A 15,411-nucleotide genomic window follows, 5' to 3' on the forward strand; every position below is an offset into this window, starting at 1 on the left:
AGTTTCAGGTCCGCATTGAGCTGGAGGGGGCGTGGCCTCCAGCTCCGGCTGAATACCGGGAGTTTGACGGGAGAAAATCTCTGCCGGGAGGTTGTCGGGAGAGGCGCTGAATACCGGGATTCTCCCGCTAAAAACGGGAGGGTTGGCAAGTATGGCAAAATTTTGCCATATTTGGCCAACAGCGATACAGGTTACACTGAGGGTGACCGTATAAACAACTTTAACACTGTTACAATTATGTGCCACGCTGTGAATCTACACCAAACTAAAATAACAAACACATATCGGGAGAACATCCGCACCGGAACACAACATAAACACATCAAAACAAATACCCAGAATCCCATGCAGCCCTAACTCTTCCGGGCTGCAATATACATCCCCGCTACCACCAAACCCCCCCCCCCCCCCCGGGGGGGTTTGGTGGTAGCAGGGTCTAAGGAAGGAAGTCTAAGTCATGTGAGGAACAATAACAATGTCGCACAGTGATTGCGTCATCGCGACATCGCCATGGTAACGACTTGACGGATATGTTTTGACATTTTGTTTGTGGAGCTTTTTAGTTTATTCTGGGACTGGACAATGTAGTTAGATGTTGGGAAACGGTCAGCAAATAATATATTTTGGGGGTTATGTGTTTGTTTGTCTTGCGTGCTGTGGTGTGAATGGTGTGTCTGTGGGTTTATTAGAGGGGATATTGGTTTCCTTGGAAAATAGCTGGTGATGCTGCAGTTTTTAGTTATAAGATGTTCATGTCTATGAAACTTATGGTATTAATAGAATCAATAAAATATACAATGAATTTACTCAGATTATATGATTTATAGGAATGATAATGAAGTTGGAATAATTAGTTATAATTGCAATGGTCTTGCAGACAACAGAAAAAGAAAACTTATATTTATGTGGCAGAATGAAAAAAACAAGATTTTTTTTGTCTTCAAGAAACGCATTCAACACATTTAGATGAAGAAAAATGGAGAAAAGAATGGGATGGTCCAATTTTCTTTTCTCATGGTTACAGAAATTCAAAAGGTGTTATGATTTTGATTAAAAAAACTGTTAGTTTTCAATTTAACTCTATGGAAAAAGACTCACAAGGACGTTGGCTAAGATTAAATATGATTATTCAAGGTCAAAAGATGTGTGTTTTGAATCTGTATGGGCCAAATGTTGATGAACCTTCCTTTTTTGAAGAAATAAGTGACATGTTGCAAGAACAACAAGGGGAAATTATTATTGTGGGGGACTTTAACGTTGCTTTAGATAAAGTTTTGGACCGAAAAGGGAATTTTTCAATGGATTATCATCCTCAATCTTTACAAAAGATTCAAAATGTTATGGATGCATTTGATTTAATTGATATCTGGAGATTCAAAAACCCTAAGTTAGTACGGTACACATGGAGAAGACAAAACCAGGCAAGTCGTAATGACTACTTTTTGATATCATTTTCATTGCTAAACAAAGTGACTGCAATATCAATCGAGGATTAATTGCGTTCTGATCATAATTGTATAGGAATAAATATTGCAATTGAAGATAATACACGTGGGCCCGGATATTGGAAGTTTAATCAAATGCATCTACAGGATGATGAATTTATTGAAAAAACAAAGCAATTTATTACTGACTTTTTTAGAAATAATGTAGGATCTTCAAATCCCCAAATAGTATGGGAAGCCGTCAAATGTTGTTTTAGGGAATATGCCATTGCATACTCTTCATGGGAAAAAAAATAAGTTAAAGCGGCAGAACAGGAATTAAAGAAAGAAATTGAGGATTTACAAAAAAACATTGACAGTAATGATAATCTAACTAGTGAGCAACTGAATACCTTTACAGCTAAACAAGAGGAGTTAGCAGATTTAGTTGAAAAACAATTATTGAAAAGTTATGACTGCAACAGAGCAATCTGGATGAAAAAAGGTGAAAAGTGTTCAAAATTATTTTTAAATATCCAAACAAAAAAATCGTTCTAAAAAGAACATTTCCAAGCTTATTAAAACAAATGGAAAGGTATTGGATACACACACCACATTGTTGAAAGAAATGGAAAATTACTTTAAAAATTTTTTTTCTAATCCAGTAATCCCTCCTGAAACTACAATTTTTTTTCCCGAAAAGTATGAAAGAAAATTGAATTCGGAAGAAAGACATTCATGTGAAGGCCTCATTAGAGAGGAAGAACTTGTGGAAGCTGTTAAATCTTTTCATCCAGGGAAAACCCCAGGATTAGATGGAATACCTATTGAGGTTTATCAAGTATTTTATGAAGATCTTAAGAAACCATTACTTTCTAGTTTTAATTACTCATATAAAACAGGTTTTTTGTCCAACACTCAAACAGAAGGCCTTATTTCTTTATTATTGAAACAGGAAATAAATGGTCAGTATAAAGACCCAGTTCATCTAAAAAATTGGAGACCAATAACACTTCAGTGTTATGATGCTAAAATCCTGGCAAAATGTTTGGCTACACGACTTAAGTCTGTTTTGTCAAATATTATTCACCAAGATCAATCCGGCTTCCTATAAGGAAGAAACATAGGAAACAATATTAGACAGTTATTAGAAATTATAGAAAATTATAATATGGAGAATAAAAGAGGATTAATTTTTGTAGCTGATCTGGAGAAGGCTTTTGACAAAATTAGCTTGGATTTTATTTGCAAAAGCTTAGTTTTTTTCAATTTTGGCAACTCCTTATTACACTGGATCAAGACGCTATATAATAAAACTAACTGTAGAATTATCAATAATGGATACATCTCTGGGACAATACCTCTATTAAGAGGTCTAAAACAAGGGTGCCCTTTGTCTCCATACTTATTTATTATTGCTATGGAAATATTGGCGATTAAAGTTAGATTGAATAAAAATATTGAAGGGCTCAGTAATAATAATATTGAAATTAAAATAACAATGTATGCAGACGATACAAGCCCCAATCCTCATTGTTTGCGAAGCCTTCTTGATCTTTTGGACATATTTTCACAGCAATCTGGGCTTAAGCTAAATTATGATAAATGTAAAATATTAAGGATCGGAAATCTAAAGGGAACGTCTTTTCGAATGGAATGCAAAGTGCCTGTTTTGTGGACAGATGGACCAGTTAACATACTTGGTGTTGTTGTCCCAGAGAATCTGGAAGATCTAGGCTCAGTAAATTATGATAATCGACTAAGAAAGCTGGATAAAATTATGCAATTATGGAAAGGGGAATCCTTAACCTTGTATGGTAAAATATCTATTGTCAACTCGTTAATTATTCCTCAATTTATTTATTTGTTTTTGTCATTACCAGCTCCATCACAAAACTTTTTTAAGATTTATGAGCGGAGGGTCTTCGATTTTGTCTGGGACGGCAAACCAGAAAGGATTAAAAGAAAGGTTTTGTACAATGAATATGAATATGGGGGCCTGGAACTTCTCAACCTTAAAGCTATGTGTCTGTCTTTAAAAGCATCAATTGTTCCAAAGATGTATTTAAACACTGAGTGGTACACAAGTGTTCTGTTAGACAAAAAACATGTACTGTATCAAAATAAATTGTATCCTTTCTTACAAGTGATCCCCTCCCATTTTTCTTATGTAGAGAGTCTGCTGGGAAACATGGCGGGGTTCATAAAGGAAACAATCCACTCATGGTGGTGTCTTCAATTTTATGTACCAAAAAAAAGAGATGATATTTTGCAGCAGATAATATGGATGAACTCTAATATTGTAATAGATGGAAAGCCTTTCTTTTGGAAAAATATGCTTGAAAGAGGAATCGTTTTCGTCAATGACATTATCAATGAGAATGGTAAAATGATGAAATATGATGAATTTACAACTTTGTATGGTGATGCTTGTTCAAGCTTTTCATTTAATCAACTAACTGGAGTCATTGGGAAAAGATGGAAACATATTAATTATGGAACTACTAAATTATTAGTTTGTAAACCCTTAATAAGAAGTTCTAGTTGGCAAAAAGGAACTAAAATAAATAGAATGCCAAAGGAAATTTAAAAAGAACATGAAAACCTCCCACATTCTAAAATACATTATAAAAACGATTAACATCAAAGACAAAAATAATATCATGAGTGTAATATTTATTTTGGTTCTTTTTTTTCTTTCCTTATGCTACTGTTGTTTCAATACATTGTTAAATATTTTTAATATTTTCACGAAAATAAGTTGTATGTGTTTGTTTTGAAAATTTGAAATGGACAAGTTTACTTTTATTTTCAGAATGTTGAAATAGTTGTACCGGGGGTGGGGGGGAAAGAGCTGGGTACTTGTTTCTCTCGCGAGATCTGGAAAAGAGCTGGTTAGTTGTTTCTCTCGCGAGACCTGACAAGACTGCGCGCGAAGCAAACACGGCGAGAATAAAGCAAGATGGCGTCTGACGGTGAAGACGTTATTGCAGTCGTCACAGTTCAGTGTTCTTAATCTGTGCGTCCATGTACACATATATGTCCTTTATTACACTCTATTAAATAGAGTAATAATAACTGTTTGTATATTAGTCTGAGTGCACTTTGATGCTTCTCCAGCTAGCTTAGCTTGCTAGTTAGCTTAGCTTGTTAGCTGCTAACAAAGAGAGGCGGAAGTGATGAAAACACATCGCTAAGCAGAGATCAAGTGTGAGTGTAAAGTGTTGTGATTGTGTGAAAATGTGCGAAAGAACCATAGCAGAGTACGAGGAGGAACTTTGTCCAACAAAAGAGGAGAAGGAGCGACAACATCAAGTTGTGTTACACACAACAGGTTTGTTTACTTCTTACTCTCACATCTTTACTAACTTTATATTTATTATTAACACTATTCTTCAATAGATTGTCTATAGGAAGATTAATTGGATGATGCACTGATTGTTTTATGTTGTTCATAAAAACCAGACAATATTTATGAGAGGTTGATGTTCCTCTCAGTTTGTAACAATGTGTATCAACATGTTTACACAAAACTCACACAGTCACCAGGGGAATATTCCAGAGAGCAGGCTAAGTGCAAACTCCTTGAGAGTTTTAAGTCAGAGTCAGTTACCATGGTAACTGACGCTGTAATCTAGCCTGCTAGCTGGCAGGTTTGACAAGTTATTTATGTGTGTAAAAGCTATACTGAGCTGTTATTTCCTTCATATTGGTGCAGCCATTAACCTACTACAACACCTACTACATCCACCTACTCAGTGGCCTAGTGGTTAGAGTGTCCGCCCTGAGATGGGTAGGTTGTGAGTTCAAACCCCGACTGAGTCATACCAAAGACTGTAAAAATGGGAGCCATTGCTTCTCTGCTTGTCACTCAGCATCAAGGGTTGGAATTGGGGGTTAAATCACCATAAAAAATATTCCCGGGCGCGGCCACCGCTGCTGCTCACTGCTGCTCACTGCTCCCTTCACCTCCCAGGGTGATGGGTCAAATGCAGAGAACAATCTGGCCACACCTAGTGTGTGTGCGACAATCATTGGTACTATAACTCTTGAATGTGGCAGTGATTGTGGAAAAAACAAAGCCTGATCTAAAGATGACATCTTGATCTCATACCATCTCAAACCAATAGGTTGTTCATTTTTAAGTTAAATGTTTTATAGTCGCTTAAAGGCCTACTGAAATGAGATTTTCTTATTTAAACGGGGATAGCAGATCCATTCTATGTGTCATACTTGATCATTTTGCGATTATGCCATATTTTTGCTGAAAGGATTTAGTAGAGAACATTGACGATAAAGTTCGCAACTTTTGGTCGCTGATCAAAAAAAGCCTTGCCTGTACCGGAAGTAGCGTGACGTCGCAGGTTGAAGGGCTCCTCACATTTCCCCTTTGTTTACACCAGCAGCGAGAGCAAATCGGACAGAGAAAGCGACGATTACCCCATTAATTTGAGCGAGGATGAAAGATTTGTGGATGAGGTACGTGAGAGTGAAGGACTAGAATGCAGTGCAGGACGCATCTTTTTTCGCTCTGACCGTAACTTAGGTACAAGGGTTCATTGGATTCCACACTCTCTCCTTTTTCTATTGTGGATCACAGATTTGTATTTTAAACCACCTCGGATTGATTGATTGATTGAGACTTTTATTAGTAGGTTGCACAGTGACAGTTACTATATCCTCTTGAAAATGAGAGTCGAGAACGCGAAATGGACATTCACAGTGACTTTTATCTCCACGACAATACATCGGTGAAGCACTTTAGCTATGGAGCTAATGTGATAGCATCGTGCTTAAATAAAGATAGAAACAAAAGAAATAAGCCCCTGACTGGAAGGATAGACAGAAGATCAACAATACTACTATCAGGAGACACCGAACCAAACACTGGACCTGTAAATACACGGTTAATGCTGTGCCGCCTGTCGAAGCCTAGCAATGCTGTTGCTAACGACGCCATTGAAGCTAACTTAGCTACGGGACCTCGTCAGAGCTATAATAAAAACATTAGCGCTCCACCTACGCCAGCCTTCATCTGTTCATCAACACCCGTGCTCACCTGCGTTCCAGTGATCGACGGCGCGACGAAGGACTTCACCCGATCATCGATGCGGTCGGCGGCTAGCGTCGGATAGCGCGTCTGCTATCCAACTCAAAGTCCTCCTGGTTGTGTTGCTGCAGCCAGCCGCTAATACACCGATCCCACCTACAGCTTTCTTCTTTGCAGTCTTCATTGTTCATTAAACAAATTGCAAAAGATTCACCAACACAGATGTCCAGAATACTGTGGAATTTTGAGATGAAAGCAGAGCTGTTTTGTATTGGTTTCAATGGGGTACCAATACTTCCGCTTCAACCATCGATGTCACGCGCAAACGTCATCATACATCGACGCTTTCAACTGGAAGTTTCCCGGGAAATTTAAAATTGCACTTTATAAGTTAACCCGGTCGTATTGGCATGTGTTGCAATGTTAAGATTTCATCATTGATATATAAACTATCAGACTGCGTGGTCGCTAGTAGTGGCTTTCAGTAGGCCTTTAAATTTTTCTTTAACCAAGCCACACTGTTTTATCCAGTTACTCGATTAATCGAAAACATTTCGAGTAGAACACTTGATTAATAACATTTTCAATAGCTACAGCCCATTATTTCATGTACGATTGAATATTTAGCATGTAGGAGTTAAAATGTGTTTTGTTTGTGTCCTGTAGACATCCATCAGCTGATTGGACACCAAGAAGAATGTCTCCCTCATCTGCAGGGGGACAGTTTCACTTTAGAGGATCCACAGCCCTCACATTTTAAAGGGGACGAGAAGGATCCGAAGCCCCCCTATTTTAAAGAGGAAGAGGAGGGAGAGTGTGTTGTAGGGCAGGAGGAGGATGATGTCAGCAAGTTTCCACTGACTGTTGTCTCTGTGAAGACTGAAGAGCATGAAGACAAAGCACCTGAGTCCTCACAGCTTCATCACAGTCCAAGTAAGCACAACATCCACATATCATCTAATACAATGTTTGTGACACATGTTCATCCGGGGGCCACATTTATGACTAAAGATGGAGATATACTTGCTTTTTAACACCACCATTTAAAAATGAATGCTCATCAATCATCAACAATGTAATTGCTGGGGTGTAACCATGTGACCTAGAGGCCGTCCTCCTTACCTCACGTGGTCAAATGAAGGCAAACATTCAATATGGCTACTGTTTATTTACCTTTAGCAGCACATATGTCAGCATATTTCAAAGGTTTAGTGGTGAAGATTAGGGATGTATAACAAGTACCATTTTTTTAGTACTGGTTCCTAATTATGTCGTCCATGAGGACCGTGAAGATTCTGGACTAACGACAACTATTTGTATTTTTAATTCCAGCTGACTGACGTAACTATGACACGTTGTCACATTGAGTTCAGCTGCCGCTGCTACACATTAAAATCAGCTTTGAATAATGACAAATAAGGAAGCAACAACACGCAAAAGATTGATGTGTGTGTTATTGACAAGAAGATGACATAACTGCATTTCACCTTGCACTGCACACATAGTTGACTTCTTTAAGACTTCAAATAAACAGCTGCTTTTTTTTCTTTCTTTTTTTCTTTTTCTTTATTGAAAGGCCTACTGAAATGAAATGTTCTTATTCAAACGGGGATAGCAGGTCCATTCTATGTGTCAAACTTGATAATTTCGCGATATTGCCATATTTTTCCTGAAAGGATTTAGTAGAGAACATCGACAATAAAGTTTGCAACTTTTGGTCGCTGATAAAAATGCCTTGCCTGGACCGGAAGTAGCGTGACGTCACAGGTTGAAGAGCCCCTCACATCTGCACATTGTTTACACCAGCAGCGTGAGCGATTTGGAACGAGAAAGCGACTATAACCCCATTAATTTGAGCGAGGATGAAAGATTTGTGGATGAAGAAAGTGAGAGTGAAGGATTAGAGTGCAGTGCAGGGCGCCAGGGTGTATCTTGTTTCACTCTGACCGTAACTTAGTTACAAGGGCTCATTGGATTCCACACTTTCTCCTTTTTCTATTGTGGATCACGGATTTGTATTTTAAACCACCTCGGATACTATATCCGCTTGAAAATGAGAGTCGAGAACGCAAAATGGAAATTCACAGTGACTTTTATGTCCACGACAATACATCGGTGAAGCACTTTATCTTCGGAGCTAACGTGATAGCATCGTGCTTAACTGCGGATAGAAACAGAAGAAACATGCCCCTGACTGGAAGGATAGACAGCAGATCAACAATACTACTATTACTTCTACTATCAGGAGACACCGAACCAAACCCTGGACCTGTAACCACACGGTTAATGCTGTCTAGCCTGGCAAAGCCTAGCAATGCTGTTGCTAACGACGCCATTGAAGCTAACTTAGCTACTGGACCTCGACAGAGCTATGCTGAAAACAATAGCTCTCCACCAACGCCAGCCCTCATCTGCTCATCACCACCTGTGCTCACCTGCGTTCCAGCGATCGACGGCGCGACGAAGGACTTCACCCGATCATCGGTGCGGTCGGCGGCTAGCGTCGGATAGCGCGTCTGCTATCCAACTCAAAGTCCTCCTGGTTGTGTTGCTGTAGCCAGCCGCTAATACACCGATCCCACCTACAGCTTTCTTCTTTGCTGTCTCCATTGTTCATTAAACAAATTGCAAAAGATTCACCAACACAGATGTCCAGAATACTGTGTACTTTTTCGATGAAAACAGACGCTGTTTGTATTGGGACACAATGGTGTCCCAATACTTCCTTTCCATCCGGGACGTCACGCTTAAACGTCATCATACCGAGACGTTTTCAGCCAGATATTTCCCGGGAAATTTAAAATTGCACTTTATAAGTTAACCCGGCCGTATTGGCACGTGTTGCAATGTTAAGATTTCATCATTGATATATAAACTATCAGACTGCGTGGTCGGTAGTAGTGGGTTTCAGTAGGCCTTTAACCAGGTAAAAATCCCATTGAGATCAAAGATCTCTTTTCCAAGGGAGACCTGGCCAAGAGGGCAGCAGCAAGGTTACATTAAAAACAGTAAACAACACATAAAACATCAAATGTACAACATTAAAACTTGCTGACATAACACATGTACATACAGACAAAGTAGACTGCAATCCTTTCACCGAAGGTTTAAACTCATTCAATGTAACAAGGGTTTGAAGTTGAATATTGGATTGAAGGTTATTCCAAGCCTTCGCTGCTGAAAACCTAAATGCTTTCTTGCCCAGTTCAGTTCTTACTTTGAGGACGACAAATTGCAGAACATTCATTGAACGAAGATTGTGACTTCCTTGTTTCTTTGTAAAAATACAAGACAAATAAGATGGGGTGGTACCCAGAATGGTTTTGTAGATGAACACATACCAATGATTGAGGCGTCGAGCACATAAAGATGTCCAGTTAACCATTGAGTATAGCACACAATGGTGAGTAAGTTAACCATTGAGTATAACACACAATGGTGAGTAAGTTAACCATTGAGTATAACACAATGGTGAGTAAGTTAACCATTGAGTATAACACACAATGGTGAGTAAGTTAACCATTGAGAGTAAGTTAACCATTGAGTATAACACAATGGTGAGTAAGTTAACCATTGAGTATAACACACAATGGTGAGTAAGTTAACCATTGAGAGTAAGTTAACCATTGAGTATAACACACAATGGTGAGTAAGTTAACCATTGAGTATAACACACAATGGTGAGTAAGTTGGTGATGAATCTCAGTGGCCCGTGGTACACACTATCCAGCTTGTGGAGACAACCAGCAGTAGCATTCATGTACAACACATCTCCATAGTCAATAACAGGTAAAAAGGTTGTTTCCACCAATTTCTGTTTCACAGTATAAGAAAAGCAAGACTTGTTTCTATAATAAAATCCCAGTAAAAGTTTCAGGTTTTTTTTAAAACATACTGAATGTGCTCCTTAAAACTCAAGTGGTCATCAATTAAAAATCCTAAATATTTAAAAGAAGATACTAACACAATTTGTTGCCCATTTCTTGTTAAAATGTTGTCACACAGTGCTGATCTTACAGTTTTTGATGTGGTAAAGAACATACACTTTGTTTTCTCTGCATTGAAAATAATTTGAAGATAGCAAAGTTGTTCTTGTACTCTGTCAAATGCATGTTGTAGATATTTAAAGGCCTCAGCAGGAGTGGGTGCTGTGCAGTATATGACAGTATCATCAGCGTAGGAATGGAAAGTTGAGTTCAGAATATTCTGTCCAAGATTATTAATTATTAATAATGGGCCCAACACAGAACCTTGAGGGACACCCTTTACCACTTGCAGTACGTCCGAGAAGGAACCTTCTATCTGAACAGCCTGAGTTCTACTTGTGAGGTCATTTGCAAACCATCCAACTGCTTGCTGAGAAAAACCAATAGCTGAAAGACGTTTGATTAAAATGACATGATCAACAGTATCAAATGCCTTTGAAAAGTCAATAAAGAGGGACAGACAGCACTGCTTCTTGTCAAGAGCTTCAGTTACATCATTTATAAACTTCATAGCAGCAGTAACAGTACTGTGATTTCTGCCAAAACCTGACTGAAATGGTGACAGAATAAAGTTGGTGTCCAAAAAGTCTTTTATCTGTTCACTGATAAGGGATTCAAGCACTTTTGCCAGAACAGAGAGTTTAGAGATCAGTCTGTAATTAATTAGATTACTAGGGTCACCTCCTTTTAATAGGGGGATTACAAGGGCAGATTTCCAATCCAAGGGGATTTCATTTGAAATTCGAGTAAGGTTAAAAATGTGAGTCAGTGGTCCAGCTATAATTTCAGCTGCCAACTTTAGGAAGAGCGGCTCCAACTTATCTGAGCCAGCTGGCTTTCTAGGTTTAAGTTGTTTTAGAGCCCTCATAACCTCTGTTGTGGTAAAGGGCGTAAAGTTTAAAACCTGGGTATTTTCAACGGTTCTTTCCGGAGTTAGCGGAACTTCAGTAAAGTTGTCAGAATTATAGAGAAAACCAGAGGAAATAAAATGATTATTATAATGACTACCCATTTCTCTTCTGTCACTTACTCTGACACCATCAACAAGTATACTAGGTGGGAGATTGACGGAATTACAGCAGGCGGACAAAGATTTGATGATTTTCCAAAACTTCTTTAGGTGTTTGAGGTTTTCAGTTGTTGTGGAGAAATAAAATTCTGATTTGACTTTCCGAAGGAGAGAGGTAAATTGATTTCTTAATTGTCTCAAATTCAACCAATCTGCTTCTAACCCTGACTTGCGTGCCCTGGCCCAAGCAGCATTATGCTCATGCGATACATCTGACAGGTCCGATGTAAACCACTGATTGTCACGTCCTTTAACCCTACATTTTCTAAAAGGGGCATGTTTGTTCACTATACTCAAGAAGTTTTCGTGAAAATATTTCCAAGCCAGTTCAACATTATCAAAAAGAGCAATTCTATCCCAATTAAAAAGATGCAAGTCATGTAAAAAAGCTTGCATCTCAAATAATTTCATATTACGTTCTTCAAGAAGACGAGGCTTGCTTTTAGGAATCCTTGTGTCTCGCACCACTGCAATCACACAATGATCACTCACATCATTAGGGAAAACACCAGATGCAACAAATTTAAAGGGCATATTTGTTAGAATTAAGTCAATGAGTGTAGCTTTTTGAGGGCATTTAGGATTAGGTCTTGTAGCTGAGTTAATTAATTGTTTTAAATTTAGAGATTCACACTGTGCTTTCAAAGAGTCAGACACAGATGTGAGCCAGTCCAAGTTCAAATCAATATTTCATTGTATTTCAGTTGAGACAGAAGCTTCACAAGAGTAGATAGGGAATTACTATGGGCAGATGGAGGCCTATAACACCCCACTACCATAATGTGGTGATTTCTAGCTAATTCAATTTCAAGTGCTAACAGTTGAAGTTCTTTACTTACTGATTCAGAAAGCACTAATTTAACATCAAACCTCTGCTTAATATATATGGCCACTCCACCACCTTTTCTTTGTCGGTCAGTACGATAGACATTATAGCCATGAATGTAAATATCTTTATCAAGCACAGATTGTTTAAGCCAAGTTTCAGATAAGACTACAATATCAGCATTTGTTGAGTTTATCCAGATCTTTATCATATCTAGTTTAGGGAGTAAACTCCGAACATTGATATTAATAATCCCAAGACCAGATCTAGTTTTAAAATCCGCAGGTTTAAAACATTGTGTAGGTGTATCAGGGCCTGGATTAGTCTCAACATTTCTTTAGAACAATAACAATAATATAACTAAACATTTGCGCTTAAAGTTACCATCTTTAATCTGTGAAAGTAAGTGCTCACAATAGGGGAGGATGCAGTAATGTTGACGTGATCTCTCAAAACAAGGAAACAATAAGAACGAATGGACTCTACCATAGTATGCAGCCATTTTGTTTTGTCCAAAGTCACAGAAATCTTCAACTGAGAAAAGGCTGAGGTTATTTTGTAGCTGCCACTATGATGAAATGTCAAATGTATCAGATATGTCAAACTGTGCATCTTGAAGTAGCATAGCTCGTGAGTGGGGGGGACCAGACCCGTTTGGGACACCAATAAAACCACACAAAAGTATAAAACACAATATAATAATTTGTGACATAGTGAGAGGAGAAGTTCCATTTGTTTTACCACTTTTGAAGATATTAGCAGACAGGGCTGAAGACTAGCAACCAAGGCCGATGGGTTGAAGCCCGTAGACGAAGCCAATGGCTGGAGGCAAACAGCAGGCCGATGGAAGGCTAGTAGGCAGGTCGATAGTGGAAAGCTGGTAGGCAGGTCGATAGTGGAAGGCTAGCAGGCAGGCCGATGGTGGAAGGCCAGTAGGCAGGTCGATGGTGGAAGGCTAGCAGGCAGGCCGATGGTGGAAGGCTGGTAGACAGGCCGATGGTGGAAGGCTAGCAGGCAGGCCGATGGTGGAAGGATAGCAGGCAGGCCGATGGTGGAAGGCTGGTAGGCAGGCCGATGGCGGAAGGCTATCAGGCAGGCCGATGGCGGAAGGCTATCAGGCAGGCCGATGGCGGAAGGCTACCAGGCAGGGCGATGGTGGAAGGCTAGCAGGCAGGCCGATGGTAGAAGGCTAGCAGGCAGGCCGATGGTAGAAGGCTGGTAGGCAGGTCAGTGGTGGAAGGCTAGCAGGCAGGTCGATGGTGGAAGGCTAGCAGGCAGGTCGATGGTGGAAGGCTAGCAGGCAGGTCGATGGTGGAAGGCTAGTGGTGGTGGAAGGCTGGTGGCGCGGTTGGTGGGTCGTGGTAAGCGCCTTGCATGGCGGATCCCGCCATCAGTGTGTGAATGTGTGTGTCAATGGGTGAATGTGGAAATAGGGTCAAAGCGCTTTGAGTACCTTGAAGGTAGAAAGGCGCTATACAAGTATAACCCATTTACCATTGCAGGCAGGCCGATGGTGGAAGGCTAGCAGGCAGGCCGATGGTGGAAGGATAGCAGTCAGGCCGATGGTGGAAGGCTAGCAGCAGTCAGACCGATGGTGGAAGGCTAGCAGCAGTCAGGCCGATGGTGAAAGGATAGCAGCCATGCCGATGGTGGAAGGCTGGCAGGCAGGCCGATGGTGGAAGGCTGGCAGGCAGGCCGATGGTGGAAGGCTAGCAGCAGTCAGGCCGATGGTGGAAGGCTAGCAGCAGTCAGGCCGATGGTGGAAGGATAGCAGGCAGGCCGATGGTGGAAGGCTGGCAGGCAGGCCGATGGTGGAAGGCTAGCAGCAGTCAGGCCGATGGTGGAAGGCTGGCAGGCAGGCCGATGGTGGAAGGCTGGCAGGCAGGCCGATGGTGGAAGGCTAGCAGCAGTCAGGCCAATGGTGGAAGGATAGCAGGCAGGCCGATGGTAGAAGGCTAGCAGCAGTCAGGCCGATGGTGGAATGATAGCAGGCAGGCCGATGGTGGAAGGCTAGCAGCAGTCAGGCCGATGGTGGAAGGCTAGCAGCAGTCAGGCCGATGGTGGAAGGCTAGCAGCAGTCAGGCCGATGGTGGAAAGCTAGCAGCAGTCAGGCCGTTGGTGGAAGGCTAGCAGCAGTCAGGCCGATGGTGGAAGGCTAGCAGCAGTCAGGCCGATGGTGGAAGGCTAGCAGCAGTCAGGCCGATGGTGGAAGGCTAGCAGCAGTCAGGCCGATGGTGGAAGGCTAGCAGCAGTCAGGCCGATGGTGGAAGGATAGCAGTCAGGCCGATGGTGGAAGGCTGGCAGGCAGGCCGATGGTGGAAGGCTAGCAGCAGTCAGGCCGATGGTGGAAGGCCAGCAGCAGTCAGGCCGATGGTGGAAGGATAGCAGGCAGGCCGAATGGTGCTAGCTGTCTGCTACTGCTACCTGAACAGGTGGATTATAGGTTAGCCTAAATCTATGGCAATCCAGTGACATTTGATGAGAAACTATCCACCAGAAATCCCACTCTGCAGAGAATTTGTTTATCTTGCAGAGTACCACTCATTCAGAATAAAATGAATTACAATCTCATACATAAAAAACACAAAAACTCAGACCTCAGGTGAGAACACACTGAACACAGAATAGACATGGCTGCCATCTTGGATTCCTATTCATGCTGTGCGAGTAAACCAAGCACAAGTTGCAACTTACTAGGAACCAGGAAGTGTTGACCTAACTTGTTATCTTCCACTGCAAGTTGGCTCGCAGCAGCAGTTTCTGTCTTCCAGTCTGCTAAAACAGCCAAGGACGGACTTCAAGTACCTCAACGAAGATAAGACGACAACACGCAGACAAAGCAGAGCCAGGGCGAAATCTCCAGCTCAAGCACATTTGCATTCTGAATAATCACGTATTGTGATACTGGGGCTGCTTGCCTAATATGTGTCCCCTCCCCCTAGAAGCAGCCGCTGTGATGTTAACTAGGGAACTCCTGAATAAATAGAGAAGCGTGTGGGACTGCTCCTCAAAGCGTGGTGGGAGACTGTAACTGAGTGTGCAGCCCCAAACGTTTC

General features: G+C 41.0%; 1 protein-coding gene across 1 annotated transcript in view; it reads left to right on the forward strand.

The window, feature by feature from the left end:
* The window catches only part of LOC133639736 (zinc finger protein 180-like), a 53,982-nt gene that overhangs the window by 7,205 nt on the left and 31,366 nt on the right, over positions 1-15,411 (forward strand). The window contains exon 3 of the mRNA XM_062033318.1: positions 7,141-7,407. Within this exon, the coding sequence (XP_061889302.1) occupies positions 7,141-7,407 (267 nt within the window). The remainder of the gene's footprint in view (positions 1-7,140; positions 7,408-15,411) is intronic.

The sequence above is a fragment of the Entelurus aequoreus genome, linkage group LG22 (genome assembly GCF_033978785.1).
Source record: "Entelurus aequoreus isolate RoL-2023_Sb linkage group LG22, RoL_Eaeq_v1.1, whole genome shotgun sequence".
Lineage (NCBI taxonomy): Eukaryota > Metazoa > Chordata > Actinopteri > Syngnathiformes > Syngnathidae > Entelurus > Entelurus aequoreus.